This window comes from Engraulis encrasicolus, chromosome 6 (genome assembly GCF_034702125.1).
Source record: "Engraulis encrasicolus isolate BLACKSEA-1 chromosome 6, IST_EnEncr_1.0, whole genome shotgun sequence".
Classification (NCBI taxonomy): domain Eukaryota; kingdom Metazoa; phylum Chordata; class Actinopteri; order Clupeiformes; family Engraulidae; genus Engraulis; species Engraulis encrasicolus.
Window position 1 is genome coordinate 4,645,013 of NC_085862.1, and position 17,500 is coordinate 4,662,512.

A 17,500-nucleotide genomic window follows, 5' to 3' on the forward strand; every position below is an offset into this window, starting at 1 on the left:
TTACCCTTGAGTGAGTGCTTGGTTTCCAATAGACATGTGTGGCATATTAGCGGTATGAGATTCGCTTCTACCTATCCCCTACCTCATGTGTATTCCCGTATTTTCGGGAAATCAGAAAGTACTTGCATTGCTCTTGACCTGACTAGTTGCAGCGTCGAAGGTGCTGTGTCATTAGGAGGGGTAGGTGGATACACAGTCAATATTCCAGCGTTCACAAGTTTAATCTTGAGTGAGGGCTTGGTGTACAATAGGCATGTGTGGCATATTTGCAGGATGAGATCCACTTCTACCTACCCCCTTATGTGTGTATAGAGCAGTGTTTCTCAACCAGGGTGCCGAACGTCTCCAAATGTGTTACTTTTCTAAGCTTGTGTTGTATTGGATGCGATGCTAATGTTATGCGGCTTGTTGGTTTGGGGTGCCTTGAGATTTTTCATGAGTTGAAAGGTTGAGAAACACTGGTATAGAGGAATTGCAGCTGGGCGCTCTAGTGAAGTGGAGTATGGGGAGTTAGTGGGACAATTCAGGAAGCCTTCGTATATGACAGGTGAAAGAGGGAAGGATGGATTTAAATATGTGTGAAGGCAGGAGCGGGTAATGACAGCTGTCAATCACTCGCCGGCTTCCTCAAGAAACAACATTTAATTCAACACTTAGACTAGAGAGTCAATTTAACATCTTCTAGAGTGTATCTGGTCACAGAGTACTCTCTAAATGTTGAATTAACACCACATTTCTTTACCTTGTAAGGGGGGCTGTCTGGTCAGTTGGTGGGTGGGTGGATCCATTTGGTACTGGTGGAGTTGGGGTAATGAGACGTCTGGCTGTCTTTTGATGATAATAAGTGGAGTGATCGGTTTTCAGCTTGAATGTTCACTCATTGAACTCATATGCACATATGGCACAAACACATACTGTACATTTTTTTTCTGACTGGTTTACACCCTTCTCTTTTCTCTCTTCCCCTATATTGTATCCTATATGGGCCCCATCGTGCCCTAGAGCTCTATACGTCATGCAGTACCCTGGCTGATTCATGGGGCTGTGCTCCATGTATGATGTAAACGAGTAATGTTTCGTGTATGATGTTTCCTTCTTCCTGCTAAGAGTGTTACAACACCTCCTCATCCCACCTTTACTGTAGTGCTGTCTGATCTGCCCATCAGTCTAGTAAACTGACTTACCTTTCTACCTAATTTCCCCATTCCTCTGTCATTCTCTTTCACATTCTCATTCTCTATCTCTCTCTCTGTGTAAATTATGTGCATATACTATATTTTTACATATTGTATTTCTGTATTTTGCTTCCTTCTTCCGTCTGAGTATGTTACTCCTGTGGCACTGTCTGCATATCAGCTTGTCTGTCTAGTAGACTGACTTACCTTTCCTCCCTTATTTCCCCATACCTCTCTCATTCTCTTTCTCTGTCTCTGTCTCTTTTTCTGTGTAAATTATGTGCATATGCTATATTTTTTACATATTTTAGTTCTGTATTTTGCTTCCTTCTTCCTGGTGAGTGAGTGAGTTTATAACACCATAACACCTCCTCCCACCTGTGGCAAATCGTCCCCACCCACCTGGCGTGGCGTGAGGTGCCAGCCACTGACTCATCTCCAGACCGGATCAGATAGGAAGCTGACGCTCGCAGGACAGGAGACAGAACAGGGCCGCCCTTGACGATCGCAGTAATAATAATAATAATAATAGCAATAATAATAATTATAATAATAATAACAATAATAATAATAATAGTAATAATTTCGTTTTACATAGCGCCTTTCAAAACACCCAAGGTCGCTTCACAATGTATCGTATAGGAAAGTGTGAGTGTGTGTGCGTGTCAGTGCGTGAGTGTGTGTGTGAGTGCATGCAAGTGAATGTGTTTGTGGAACTAGCAGGACTAGCAGCTATAAGCCTCCGGGAAGAGATGTTGTTTAAACTTCATCAGACCTGACACTCCCTGCTGACTTACTTTCCCTATTACTGTGGTGGTGTAGGCAGCTAATGAACCACTTTGTGCTATGTTATAACCTCATTGACCGCAAAATTATAATGACCTAAGTCTCAATCTGTTACTTAAAGGGACACTGTGCAGGGAATGGTCAAAAAAGATCAGATAGGAAGCTGACGCTCGCAGGACAGGACAGGACAGGATAGGGCCGCCCTTGACGATCACAGTGATAATAATAATAATAATAATAATAATAATAATAATAATAATAATAATAATTTTGTTTTATATATCGCCTTTCAAAACACCCAAGGTCGCTTCACAATGTATCGTATAGGAAAGTGTGAGTGTGTGTGCGCGTCAGTGCGTGAGTGTGTGTGTGAGTGCATGCAAGTGAATGTGCTTGTGGAACTAGCAGCTATAAGCCTCCGGGAAGAGATGTGTCTTAAGGTGTTGTTGAAACATGGCAGTAACACTTCATCATCAGACCACTAGCTGCTGAGTTGCTTTCCCAATTACTGTGGTGGTGTAGGCAGCTTATTAACCGCTTTGTGCAGAGCCTCTGTTAATAACCTCATTGACCTCAAAATTGTAATGACCAAGTCCCAAGTTGTAATCAAATGTATTACTAAAGGCCCTGTGCACTGTCATAGTGGTGTAGTACTATAGTAGTTACGTTTTTTCAGTGACTATTATAGTGTTCCACTGGTGGAATGGCGTAAGGGAGCGGCTACCTGATCTCTTTTTGCCATAGAAATCAAGGAACTTGCATTCCGGCTGTGTTTCTTATTTTCTGGTGGTTATTGTAGACGTTACGTTAACTTACACCTTACACCTAACACTTAACACACTTAAACACTTACACACTAAAACCTTATCTCTTTTTTCTCTCTCCCTCTCTCTCTCTCTCTCTCTCTCTCTCTCTCTCTCTCTCTCTCTCTCTCTCTCTCTCTCTCTCAAATTTCAATTCAAATTCCAATATGCTTTATTGGCATGCCTGTTCATGTCAGTGTTGCCAAAGCTTACGAATGACATCACAATGGGTAACAGAACGTTACGGTCGATAAAGAACATTAAGAACACTAAGCCTGCGTGTATTAAGAGTATCAATTAATATATCTCTCTCTCTTCCTCTCTCTCCCCCTTCTCTCTCTCTCTCTCTCTCCCCCTTCTCTCTCTCTCTCTCTCTCTCTCCTCCTCCTCTTCCTCTCTCTCCCCCTCCTCAGGACCTCTCCTGCCTAGATGACCTGTCCTCCACGTCGCTCTTCTCCTCCCCGACGGACTCGCTATCGGAGTACACGGATGGCTCCTTCCTGCCCTCCTCCAGCAGCAGCCTGGCGCGAGTGCCCACGATATGGGACATCAACACCCCCGCACAGAGCCAGCCAGAGGTGGGAAATAAACTAACACACACACACACACACACACACACACACACACACACACACACACACACACACACACACACACACACACACACACACACACACACACACACACACACACACACACACACACACACACACACAGCCAGCCAGAGGTGGGAGCTACACACACACACACACACACACACACACACACACACACAACACACACACACACACACACACACACACACACACACACACACACACACACACACACACACACACACACACACACACACACACACACACACACACACACACACACACACACACAGCCAGCCAGAGGTGGGAGCTACACACACACACACACACACACACACACACACACACACACACACACACAGCCAGTCAGAGGTGGGAACTAATGCCTCACACACAACTGCATAGGTTGCTTTATTACACAGACACGTTAATAAAGAAACCTATGCATGCTCCAACCTTTATGAGCCTCTCTCACAACATAACACACACCTGCTCTGATGGCTGCCACTAAGCTGAGGGTCGCACACACACATGCATGCACACACACATTGACATGCACACAGGCACACACAGATACATACTTTCACACACATGCATGCACACACAGACACACATACAGTATGCCTGCAGACACGCGCACGCATGCATGAACATACGCACACGCACGCGTGGGCACACACACAAACACACACACACACACACACGCACACACGTACACAAGGAAGCAATGAAGCAATGTTTTGAACTTGCTCAGAACGCAAACACCCTTGTTCTGAAGAGTAGGCCTAGGGTGCAGTGTGCAAACATATTCAGGGACCAAACCACACAAGCAAGCAGGCAAGCAGCACATGATGCAATACACTACAGCAGGGGTTCCCAAGCTTTTTCAAATTGGGGCCCACTCGAAATTGTCAAAAATGTTCGGGGCCCACCTCTGACCCAGTAAAGAATAAAACTCAAATAAATCAACAACAACACACACCAAAATATGATTATTATTTTTGGAAAATGATTTCAAGGCCCACTTGGAATACCTTCAGGGCCCACCAGTGGGCCCCAGCCCATAGGTTGGGAACCACTGCACTACAGTTTACCTCGCGGGCAGGGCACTGTCCTCACCTCACCAGCCCTTCCATGGAAGCCTTACTCACTTACTCATAACCATATCACTCTACTGTTACCGGATGTCAGTCTGACCACTCACCTCTGCTTTCCTCTGCATTTTTGTGAGCTCATCATGTTGTTTTGTGCGTCATCATGTTTGTCAAGCTACAGACTCATTCATGTACTACAGTATATTGGGCTTTAGATAATCTTTTTTCATCACTTGCTAATTTGGCTAGTACTTACTGTAGATGTTAAATGTTAGCAGCTACACATACATTACATTCTCTATTTGTCAAAGTGGCTTGCGAGCTTTCTTTTCTACCAGCCAAACTGAATCCTCACCAGCATTTGGTTGGTTGGCAGGTGTTAATTTAGAGCTCTGATTATACTATATATATATTAGCGTGATTGATTCCATGATTCCATGATCTCAATTTCATTTTTTTGTTGCTTGTTTCATTGTTTATGTCTATACTTATTTGTTATCCTTTATTTACATTTGGTTTATATGTTTTTCTTTTGTGTGTGTTCTCCAGTTGAGCGCCAACAGGTTTCAGGGCCTGAAGAGTTTAGAAGACTTCAAGGCCATTATCAGTACCCCACCTCCCATAGTCTTCCAGGTATCATCTCACACTCCATGGCACTCCATCTTTTACTTCTTCTTCCTCTTTTTCCTCTTCTCCCTCTTCTTCTTCTTCTTCTTCTTCTTCTTCTTCTTCTTCTTCTTCTTCTTCTTCTTCTTCTTCTTCTTCTTCTTCTTCTTCTTCTTCTTCTTCATACTCCTCCTCCTCCTCTTCTTCTTCTTCTTCTTCTTCTTCTTCTTCTTCTTCTTCTTCTTCTTCTTCTTCTTCTTCCCTTGCTCAGTGGCCTATGTGGCTTTAGGTTTTTCATTGTCAGCGTGTTTGCTACTCACAGTTGGTTGAGCCCTTTGACTTAACCTCTCTCTCTCTCTCTCTCTCTCTCTCTCTCTCTCTCTCTCTCTCTCTCTCTCTCTCTCTCTCTCTCTCTCTCTCTTGCTCTCTCTCTTGCTCTCTCTCTCTTGCTCTCTCTCTCCCCCCCCCTCTCTCTCTCTTGCTCTCTCTGCCCCCCCCCTCTCTCTCTCCTTCTCCCCCTCTGCCTCTCTCCCTCTCTCTCTTCCTCTCTCTCTCTCTCTCTCTCTCTCTAGACTCCAAGGCCTGTGACTCCAGCTGATACAGAGCAGGAGGCAGAGGAGGAGGAGTCTGAGGAGCTCGGCCATGTGGACACCTACGCAGACTACAAACCCTCCAAATGTAAACACACACACACACACGTGCACGCACGCACGCGCGGACACACACACACACACTAACACACACACACACACACACACACACACACACACACACACACACACACACACACACACACACACACACACACACACACACACACACACACACACACACACACACACACACACACACACACACACACACACACACACACACACACACACACACACACACACAGATAAAAGCATAAGCTAGATGAAATGTAATGTCTTCTCTCCTCCCAGCCACTGCATTGTGTTTGTTCCTGTGAGTAAGGCACCTAACCCCACATTACTCTAGGGACTGTAACCAATTCCCTGACAAACAACTAAGTCGCTTTGGATGAAAAAGCACAATGTAATGTAATGTCGTCTCTCCTTCCAGCCACCATAGGTGTGTCCCATCCGGATCGTGTGGTAGAGACTAACACCTTGTCCAGTGTCCCGCCTCCGGACGTGACGTACACACTCTCCATCCCGGAGCCCACCATCAACACCGGCCTGCTGTCCGCTCTCCAGCTGGAGGCCATCATCTACGCCTGCCAGGTAGGGAGCAGTGTACACACACACACACACACACACACACACACACACACACACACACACACACACACACACACACACACACACACACACACACACACACACACACACACACACACACACACGGGTAGATGACGTGACGTGTAAATTTTGCTGTCGCAGGCTCTTAAAATTAAGTAAATTCATGCTTTCAAAATTGTCAATGCTTTAAATGATTAAACTAATGTCGTTGTTGTGAAAAAGTAATGTGTAATATATACAGAGCTTAAATAAGTATACTTAATTTTGAGTCAAATGTCACATTTGTCCTATGGTGTGATTGAGGCAAGCCTGGTTCTCCATATTAAAACATTTTTAAATAAATAATCAAAGCTCAGTCATTTGTCTAAACAACCCTGGCATGTTTTTCAAGGTGTCTATTTTAGCAAGTGGCAATGCTTAATTTTTTTCCTGTTTTTCTGAGACCGTATGGACTTATGAAACTTTGTCACAGAAAACAATGTCCTGTGGTGTGACATCATATTTTTGGTTAATTCTGTGGATAATTATCTATTGTTGAAGCTCCAGCGGTACATAAATTGTGACTTTAGACCCTTAAGAAGCCAATGGCAAGGGTGGATTTTAGATTTTTCTCTCAGAGTTCTTCAGTCAATCAATTATGTTTTGCTACCACAAGATGTATTAGTTTTGTAGTCCTTTGGTGTGACAGCCATAAAATACATTTTGACAATAGTGTATATTTTTCATATTTTTTTCTTATGTAGATGTATGAAAATGAATCTTACTAAAGGTGAAATTGTATTTCAGTTGGCAACGACATGGCTTTAAATTAACTCAAAAGCTCAAAAGTCCTATGGTGTGATGGTAAAAGTCCTATGGTGTGATGGTAAAAGTCCTATGGTGTGACACTTTGGAGTATCACACCATAGGACAAACAGGTCACACCAATGGACTGTATTTGAGAAATAGCTTTTAAAACAACTGGTAGTGCATATTTTTTTGTTTTGTTGTTTGACTAGATAAATATTGTGTATTCAAATTACTTATTCCTTTATTGGGCTTTGGAATTTATACTTTGATGCATTGTTCATGAATATTTGCTGTTGATTTTAGATACTGTCAAATGATATAAAATGTCATTAACGGTGCTTTGAAACCATAAAATATAACGGTAACAGTGAAGGAAAGATCAGTGAGAGAGTATATAGAGGAGTATAGATTAATAAAGTATGCTGTGTAGAGCTCAATATACAGCATAAATGTGCTGTCCAGCTTGAGATACCAAACAGGCACTGGTCACTACACACTACAGGTTCAATGGTGTGACAGTCATAGCATACCTACAAAAGTGTGATGGTCATGCCAAGGTCACACTTCAGTATGAGTCTTATGAGCTCTGCAGGTTACATTTAATGACCGCATGGCTGTCATTAAGAGTTACGATAGGCTGATAATCGACGATTCAAAGACTTATAAGTGTAAAGTGTAGGTCCATATTGACTACAACATTATATTATGATCAAAAGACAAAATAATCACGTTGATATATTTGTTTCTGGCTCAGTTTTAAATTTCTGTCCTTTAGCGTGACATGAATGTCCTACGGTGTGACATGTTTTAAACGCTCAAATATTTGTTTGAGCTAAACAATATGTTTGATAAACACTGAATATTGCATTAGGGAAGAACAAATTATCGTCCCTGAAAAGTTAGTATAAATTCGGACAATTTTGAACATTTAAAAGAAAGATATCCCTGTTTTTCCTCGAAGGTTTCTAATAATCTCACATCTAATGGGAAAAAAATACTTAAATGGTAATTTCTCATTAAATTAAGACTTTAAAAAATTGCAATAAATATGAAGAGTGAAACAATGTTCATATAACTCCATCAAGCCATTTCTACATTACTTAATATATTTATTTCTTAACGTCACACCAAAGGACATATTTTCGGCAAATTGCTTTATCAACGTAAATAAATAATCAATGAATAGACCAGCATTGTGACCACTTGGATTTTTTGAAAGATTAATTGCTGCACTACGTAGACATATACTTTTTTCCCTCATAAACAATGTTTTGTGAAAAAAATGTTTTTTGCTGCCTATCCGTCATCTACCCACACACAGTACATACAGTACACACACACACACACACACACACACACACACACACACACACACACACACACACACACACACACACACACACACACACACACACACACACACACACACACACACACAGATACACACACACACACACACATACATACACGCACACACACACACACACACACACACACACACACAGTACATACAGTACACACACACACACACACACACACACACACACACACACACACACACACACACACACACACACACACACACACACACACACACACACACACACACACACACACACACACACACACACACACACACACACACAGAGACACACCATCTACGCCTGCCAGTTAGGGATCCATACGCAGACACACACACATGCACACCATCTACGCCTGCTAGGGGTAGTCTTTTTTATCAACACACACACTCTCACACACACACAGGCATACAGGCATACACACATATTCACACACATAGGTGTGCACACATTCGTAGGCATCCAAATCCATACGGCACACACATAAATATATACTGTATTACTGTAACATGCTGCTCCTAAATCTCAACTGCTGACACACATAAAGGACAACACTTACTCTCCCACACATACAAAAAAACAGAAATATATGCATGTTAAGGTCACATAGTAAATACAGAGATGTCATATTAGATAAACGCTATCACAGACAGTACAGTAGGCGTATATCACTACTTATCTCACTGAAGCATTGGTACGCTTTTCCTGTAGTACTCCAGTTAACCTTTCTACTTGAAAACAAAGGCTTTAAACAGCGGGTTTGGCTCATGATGTGTGTCTGTGTCCGTATAAACGTAACCAAAAAAAGGAGGGCACCTTGCATCAGGTGTCTTTAAACTGCAAATAAGGCCACTTGATGCAAGGTGCGCCACTTTTTTGCTACATTTGAAGTTATCATCACCTTTAAGGTAATTGATGAGCACTGAGTGAAGCTCCTTGCTGTAATTGACTCTGTGTCCGGCCGTCTGTCCGTCTCTCCATCCCTTTGTAACACGAGGTGATCCTCAAGAATCAGAAGCTTCCTGCTAGCCTGGGAAGTCCCATCCTGCCTTGCACAATCTCTCTTGCTATTAGTTCTGGTGGTAACCAGGCAGCATGCTTCCTGCTGTGAGATGGGGCAGAGCACCCATCTCCATGTTTCTCAAAAAAAAAACTACCAAATCTAAAAATGTATATTAAAAAGTGAAATAAAATGCTACATTTAAATGAATTCGCTTTAAATTCTTTAATCCAAGGGTGATTTAAATATTCCCACTATTCACACCCCTCTTCACGCACACTCTTCTCATTTGCCCATTTCACCTGGGTCTCTTGTCAGTTGAATTGCCGATTAATTGCGATTAATGTTTTTTAATCGATTAACGCATTGATCGATTAAAGTCGATTAATCGATTAATCATTTGCATCCCTATCTACTGTACTTTACAGCAACACGAGGTGATTCTCCAGAATCAGCAGCGTGCCGGCTTCCTGCTGGGGGACGGGGCGGGGGTGGGGAAGGGCCGCACGGTGGCCGGCATCATACTGGAGAACTACCTGAAGGGGCGCAAGAGAGCACTGTGGTGAGGAGCAAGAGATGTACACACCGTTGCACGCACGCACGCACACACGCACACACGCATGCACGTGCACTGGACACAGGGTTTTTTAAAACAAACACACACACTTACTCACGCACACACAAACACACACACATGCATGCACGCACGCACGCACACAGATAAAGCAAACATTTGTGTGCCAGGGGCTCAGTCAGGTCTTACCTTACATAATCAGTAGAGACAGGGAGTTATAGCCTGTCTGTGAACACACAATGATGTAATTTCTGTTCAGCAAACGCACACACACACACAAGCACACATTCCACAGAATATTCAATAACTGCGAACTGAACGTCATTTTTCACAACTGTTCTGTATATCAACCTTTGCCTTTCACAGTGATGCTCTAAGCTCTCCCTCTCTCTCCCTCTCTGTCCGTTCTCCAGGTTCAGTGTTTCCAACGACTTGAAATATGACGCAGAGAGAGATCTCAAAGACATCAACGCACCCGACATCCCCGTACACGCCTTAAATAAGGTGACTATTCAACACACTGCTCACATGTGTGTGTGCCATTTAGACTTTACAGGAGCGATGCCTCGTCTGGTCAGAATAGGGTTTTTGTCAAGTTCTAGACAAACTGAGAATATTGTTTTGAGTCCACCAGTTGTGCTGATAACACGTAGCACTCAGCCATGTTGCCAGAAATGATAAAGAACTAAAGAACTACAGACGGTGTCCTGTGCTTGTGCTTGACTGCATCTCTGATATCAATATATCTATATGACTATATCTCTGTGTGATAAGTTCTAATGTTCTATTGGCAGTATTTGTGTATGAATGCATTTTGCACTTGATGTCTTGATGTTGTCCTTGTGTACTCTATTGAGAATGTGTGGTTTTTTTTTGGTTTTTTTTGGGGGGGGGTTGTCTTTATGTTTGGTTGTAAACTTGTTTGATGGTAGTGAAAATTTCCCCTTGGGGACAATAAAGGCATCTAATCTAATCTAATCTAATTTGCCACTGCATTATAGATTAAGTACGGGGACACCACTGCTACCTCAGAGGGCGTGCTGTTCGCCACCTACTCGGCGCTGATTGGTGAGAGCCAGGCGGGCGGGCAGCTGCGGACCCGACTCAAGCAGATCCTGGACTGGTGCCAGCCAGACTTCGAGGGAGTCGTATCCTCTTCTTATGAGACATGCATGAACCATAATGAATGTGATACTTCTCTGTGTGTTTTTTTGTTTTAACTTCTTCTATTATGCTTCTTTGCCATCCTCTGATTTTTAATCGTACAGACTTTGAAGGAGTCATACTGTATGCTCTTCTATCCGCTCCTCCTGGGGTAATAATGGAGGTAATACTTCTATTTTTCCTCTTCTCTGTGGCTTTCTTTTTTTTTGCTTCTTTGCTGTCGCCTGATTTTTCATCTTGCACGGTGTCGAGTAACACTATATGTGTGATGAACACTACAGCTATTGCTATCTCTTAAGAGAAGCGCATACCCACTAACTGAAAAAGACAGGATGTTAGCAATATTCGCTGGATAATGTAACAGCATCCCTCTGTTTTTTTGTAATTTTTTTTCCACCTTCGATCAGACAAACGGAAACCGTTGTTATTGTTGCTGTATTTTTTGCCCCTCAGTAAGTTTGGCGGTCAGACAGTTAGACAGTACACTTGTGGTCGTGTTTCTTTAGAACTGTGTTAGTACACTTGTGGTCTTGTGTTGCTTCTGTGGAAGTGTTGTCCTTGACCGCGGCCGTGTTCTAGATCGTGTTTGATGAATGCCACAAAGCCAAGAATGCCACGTCCACCAAGATGGGCAAGGCCGTCTTAGATCTGCAGAGCAAGCTGCCCAAGGCCAGGGTGGTGTACGCCAGTGCCACAGGTAAACATCCTGTCTGTGCAATACATAATCAGAACTTCTTGTAAATATTGTCCAAAATGGCTCAGATTCCTTGTACTGTGAACAACAAAGTTGTATAAAGTAGAAATAGAAGTAGTCGTACAGATGTAATTACAACCCCAGTAGTATGATGTTACAAAGCTGAAACCATGTAATATCATACCACTGTTATTGTAATTACATCTGGAAGAGTACTTCTACTTCTACGTAATACAACACTGGGACACAATTGCTCCTGATGTTCTGCCATTAGATTTAGTTGTCATGAATTACAAATAAGGCTAAAGGAAATGCAGTAAAATAAAAGCATAAAAACAACGCAAACGGGTCAAAGACGTCCAACATGAAATTGTCCTTCAGTGCCTTTTGCTTACTGTATCTGTAAATATTTTTTTTTCAAGTGAATACATGAAAGCCTAGCCAAAAAAATAATTGAAAAAGAAACAAGTTTTTTGCCAGTAACAGTAAGGAAAAGTATCCGTTGCACTGAAGGACAATTTCATGTTTGACATCTTTGACCCAAATCCACTTCCTGTGTCTCACCAACATGTGTGTTTTTGCACTGACCACGCACTGATGAAGGCTTGATAGCCGAACCTACTTTGTTAGTGGACATGGTGGTAATCTATGCATAAATAATGAGACATAGTTTGTGAGGGCGGATTTTTCTTCTTTAAGTTGCTACTTTTTATCACACACCCAAAGAAAAGAAATTTTTTTTTTCCCAAGAAGTTGAGCGCGTCCTCTGACAAAACTTGTCTTTGCGCTGAAAATGCAGTAAAATAAAAGCATAAAAACAAGGCAAACCCACTTTCTGTGTCTCACCAACATCAGGGTTTCCCCCAACACTTTATTGCTAAGGCGGCCACCTTGACAGGAAACATCTGCCACCTTGGCTAGGTCCCCTGAAAAGATAAAGATTTCATGTTGTGAATGTAATTTCTAAAGTTGCTTAACCAAAAATATATGCCTTTAACGCCACCTTGACCAACACAAATTCTGTGGAAAACACTGAACATGTGTGTGTCTTGTCTTTGCGCTGCCTATAGGGGCGTCGGAGCCAAAGAACATGATCTACATGAGCCGGCTGGGCATCTGGGGAGATGGCACGCCGTTCCGAGCATTCGATGACTTCCTGCACGCCATCGAAAAGAGGTCAGTTAAAGGTCACTTGAGTTGCTGATCTGTCATTGTTGACATGAGTAAGTAAAACAAGTTTTTTGATTCTGATGATTTTTAATGATTTTGTTGAAGCAAATTGGTCATACTCTGTTTGTGTTGAATATAAATAAACAAAAATAAAAATAAAAATACACCTGGAAATGGGTAGTATAAGTATAACAAATATAAAATACATTTCTTACAATGTAATATAGTATATTATATTGTAATATATGTATATTTATTATACTTATACAATATACACAAACACCTCACACACAAAATATGATCTGATATGATATGGCAACATACTGTATTAGAATTCAAAACTTTTTAATGAATCTTGAATAACCGTATATTCTCTTGTATTTACATTCATTTTGGATTGTAAAAAAAAGAAAGGAAAAAAATCTGTTTTTGTTCCTGCGAAGGGGTGTTGGTGCCATGGAGATAGTTGCCATGGACATGAAGGTGAGTGGGATGTACATCGCGCGGCAGCTGAGCTTCTCGGGAGTGTCCTTCCGCATCGAGGAGATCGGCCTGGACCAGGACTTCAAACTGGTCTACAACAAGGCGGCCAAACTGGTGAGGACATTGGATTTGCCTTTTTCAATGGTCTGTCAGGCTTTTGCAGTGATATATAAATAAATGAATAAATGTGCTCAAGAGCTTTTTAGGTATGATGAACTAGTCACGGAAACCTCCCTGAAATCGAAACAAAATTGATTTGAAAGGGTGAATAACTTTTGGATTGCCTTTTTCCTTTTTTTTCTTCTTTTTTTGGGGGGGGGGGGGGTGGGGTGTCCTTTATTATTGCAGGACCGTGTGAGAGTAGACAGGAAATGATTGGGAGAGGGAGATGGGGTAAGGTCGGGAAATGACCCCAAATGTGGGGGGCTTGGAGCGCTGCGCCACAGCGCCCCCGGAATTGCCTTTTTCAATGGTCTGTCAGGCTGTTGCAGTGATTATGTAAATAAATTAATACATGTGCTCAAGAGCTTTTTAGGTATGATGAACTTGTCACGGAAACCTTCCTGAAATCAAAACAAAATTGATTTGAAATTGTGAATAACTTAGGCATAAAATTGTAGGCCTGTATCTGATTTTGCATGCTGTCAGATTTGCTAGAAGTTTTAAAGAACGTATTAAGTTATTTTACTTAATTTTTAAGTAATTTCCTAGAGTAATTAACACAAAGCGTATACCTAGCTATAACATTCTCTCAACTCATTTGACCCCCTCCTCCTTCCTCCTTCCTGCACCTGTTTTTTCTCCCATGATGCAGTGGGCGGAGGCTCTGAGCGTGTTCACGCAGGCGGCCGACATGCTGGGCCTGGTGTCCAGGAAGTCGCTGTGGGGCCAGTTCTGGTCCTCGCACCAGCGCTTCTTCAAGTACCTCTGCATCGCCGCCAAGGTGCGACGCCTGGTGGAGCTGGCCAAGACTGAGCTGGAGGCCGGCAAGGTGAGGCTTCACTTCTCATACACATGTAGAGTATACATATACACAAGGTGAGGGTTCACTTCTCATACACATGTAGAGTATACATATACACAAGGTGAGGGTTCACTTCTCATACACATGTAGAGTATACATATACACAAGGTGAGGGTTAACGTCCCGAGCTGGACGCCGGCAAGGTGAGGCTTCACTTCTCATACACATGTACTGTCGGGAAAGAGTTCCTCATGGTGTGCGAAGTTCTAAGATAGAACTTTGGCGGCTCAAAGAGTTGCCGATCGCAAATCGTAGAAATCAAACAGTGTTTGACATTTGCGACTGGAAATAGAACGTCGGGCATTGTCTTGGTGGTTGCGAGCGGGGATAAGATTGGCAGTTGCGATTCTCCTCTAGTGTGCGGTGCACCACGACCTCAAAATCGGACACACAATCGGGAGTCGTGTAGTTTGAGCCTAGCTTTAAAGGTCTGCAACACTTCTATGTTCTATGCTCCCAAAACAAAGTCTAATGGCACAACGTTTCGGAAGCGTAGTCCTTCATGTCTGGAAGGGGAGAATCGATAAATGACCTCAGGACAGAATTGAACCCAGGTCCCCAATGTAAAAGTACATTGCGTTAGCCGTTTGAGCCAAGGCCAAGGCCAAATGATTCCACATGTAAAAGAGCGCTGCAAAAAGAGGCGTTGCTGTCTCTAAAAGTGTTCAGTATTTGCCCCTTGCAGAGTGATATGCTCCAAGATGTGAAGCAGACACACAAAATCAACACGGAGAAATCTGTGACTTGGCTTGGCCGGCGTAGCTGTTAAAACAGAAACACCTGCATCCATAGAGGTCAATAAGATTTCATTTCTGTATAATATTTACCTCAGCAGATATTATGAGCAGCCGTCCAGTTAAAGTCCACTCCACTTTTGGACTCCGCTCATTACAAATTTACACACATCCCCAGCGTAATAGCAATATCCAGAGAGAGCAGTTACCAGCAGCCAAGTACGTACAAATGGAGCATAAATGCCCTCTTTTACTCTCTCTCTCTCTCTCTCTCTCTCTCTCTCTCTCTCTCCGGCAGTCAGTGTTAAGCAGCGCGATGTTGGCTAATTAGCCAATTCCTGAAGCGAGGGCCCTCTTTGTTTTCTCTCTCTCTCTTTCTCTCTTTCTCTCTCTCTCTCTCTCTCTCTCTCTCTCTCTCTCTCTCTCTCTCTCTCTCTCTCTCTCTCTCTCTCTCTCTCTCTCTCTCTCTCTTCAGCAGTCAGTGTTAAGCAGCGCGAGTTTGGCTAATTAGCCAATTCCTGAAGCGAGGGAGAGCGCTAATGAGGCATGAGGTGGGGGAGTCAGAACAGAGCAGGATCGAGCGCTTACAGTTACATCCATCCCTCTCTCCCTCTCTCCCTCCCTCCCTCCCTCTGTTATATCCCTCTCTCTCTCCCTCCCTCCCTCTGTTTATCCCAGTGCTCAGCGGGTGGCCAAGAGCTGCTGCCGCTGCTACTGATGCCGATGCAGATTCCCACAGAGTAAATAGTGTGGTATTACAGTAAATCTACACTAGCAACAGTCAAATTTTGTTCACCGTGTTGAAGCAACAAAACAAAATCTAGGATTCAGAGCAGGATTTACAACATACCGTCCGTAACTCCCTCTCTGAATTTAACACCGTAAAGAATTGTGCACTTTGCCTCAAACTCCAGTTCGCGGTCATGGTAACTGACCTCGCAGAGCGTTCAGAACAGCTTTTTCACTAAGTTGGACATCCGGGAATTTTCACGTGAATGTCAGCATTCCACCATATTGACGTGGGGTATAACACAGAGGAGGTGACATTGGAAAGATAACAACTCACTGTAGGGTGGTTTCCTTCAGCTAATATCTACTCTAATATTTCTCTCTCTGTTTCTCTGTTTCTTCTTCTGTTGGCCTGTCTCTTTTCTCTGTCTCCCTTATTTTCTTTCTTCATCTCTCTCTCTCTCTCTCTCTCTCTCTCTCTCTCTCTCTCTCTCTCTCTCTCTCTCTCTCTCTCTCTCTCTCTCTCTCTCTCTCTCTCTCCCTCTCTGTCTCTCTGTCTCTCTCTCTGTCTCTCTCTCTCTCTCTCTCTCTCTCCCTTTCTCTCTCTCGCTCCTGTCTTCCCGGTGGCCAGTGTGTGGTGATTGGGCTGCAGTCCACAGGCGAGGCGCGTACGCGAGAGGTGCTGGATGAGAATGATGGACACCTGGACAGATTTGTATCGGCCGCAGAGTGAGTGCTACTCCCATGCTCCCATCTGTTTCCCGTTTCATGTGCTGTTGATGGATGTCAGTCAAGTCAAGAGTGTCTTCGTGTGTGTGTGTGTGTGTGTGTGTGTGCGTGCGTGCGTGCGTGCGTGCGTGCGTGCGTGCGTGCGTGTGTGTGTGTGCATTAGTGTGTTCATTCCTCATTGTAATCTGTGTGTCCACTTGTGCAGGGGTGTGTTCATTGTAATCTGTGTGTCCACTTGTGCAGGGGTGTGTTCATTGTAATCTGTGTGTCCACTTGTGCAGGGGTGTGTTCCAGTCGCTGGTTCAGAAGCATTTCCCCTCCGAGAAGCAACGCAGGGAGAAGGGAGCCGGAAGCAAGAGGAAACGTAAGCACACACACACACACACACACACACACACACACACACACACACACACACACACACACACACACACACACACACATACACACACACACACACACACACACATATTACATACACCATAAGCAACCACCTCCCACCCACCAAAAGCAGCCACACTGTGTACTGTAGATTTATCCCCGCGTGATGTGACGTAGCGGAAAATGTAGCACACCCACCACCAAATGCACCCCCAACCCCACCCCATCCATATGCAACCTGCCCCCACCATAAGCAGTTGCCACTCTACCTAACTGCCATGTTCCACGTGTACTGTACAGAAGATTTAACCCCAGCAATTTCCTTATGATGCTGAGACAAACATGT

At 43.4% G+C, this 17,500-nt stretch overlaps 1 protein-coding gene across 8 annotated transcripts in view; it reads left to right on the top strand.

Annotated features, from left to right (window-relative positions):
• sbno2b (strawberry notch homolog 2b) overlaps positions 1 to 17,500 on the top strand; it is a 149,826-nt gene that overhangs the window by 102,797 nt on the left and 29,529 nt on the right. For 7 of the 8 annotated variants that reach the window (XR_010035127.1, XM_063200484.1, XM_063200485.1 and 4 more), the window contains 13 exons: positions 3,178 to 3,342; positions 5,004 to 5,087; positions 5,633 to 5,738; positions 6,144 to 6,304; positions 9,901 to 10,034; positions 10,460 to 10,550; positions 11,048 to 11,194; positions 11,790 to 11,907; positions 12,975 to 13,080; positions 13,518 to 13,671; positions 14,372 to 14,548; positions 16,676 to 16,773; positions 17,055 to 17,137. Coding sequence is in view for 7 of the 8 variants with exons in the window: in XM_063200484.1 (XP_063056554.1) it covers positions 3,178 to 3,342; positions 5,004 to 5,087; positions 5,633 to 5,738; positions 6,144 to 6,304; positions 9,901 to 10,034; positions 10,460 to 10,550; positions 11,048 to 11,194; positions 11,790 to 11,907; positions 12,975 to 13,080; positions 13,518 to 13,671; positions 14,372 to 14,548; positions 16,676 to 16,773; positions 17,055 to 17,137 (1,624 nt within the window). In the remaining variant the exon portion in view is untranslated. The remainder of the gene's footprint in view (positions 1 to 3,177; positions 3,343 to 5,003; positions 5,088 to 5,632; positions 5,739 to 6,143; positions 6,305 to 9,900; positions 10,035 to 10,459; positions 10,551 to 11,047; positions 11,195 to 11,789; positions 11,908 to 12,974; positions 13,081 to 13,517; positions 13,672 to 14,371; positions 14,549 to 16,675; positions 16,774 to 17,054; positions 17,138 to 17,500) is intronic. The other variant, XM_063200489.1, reaches the window with a different exon arrangement.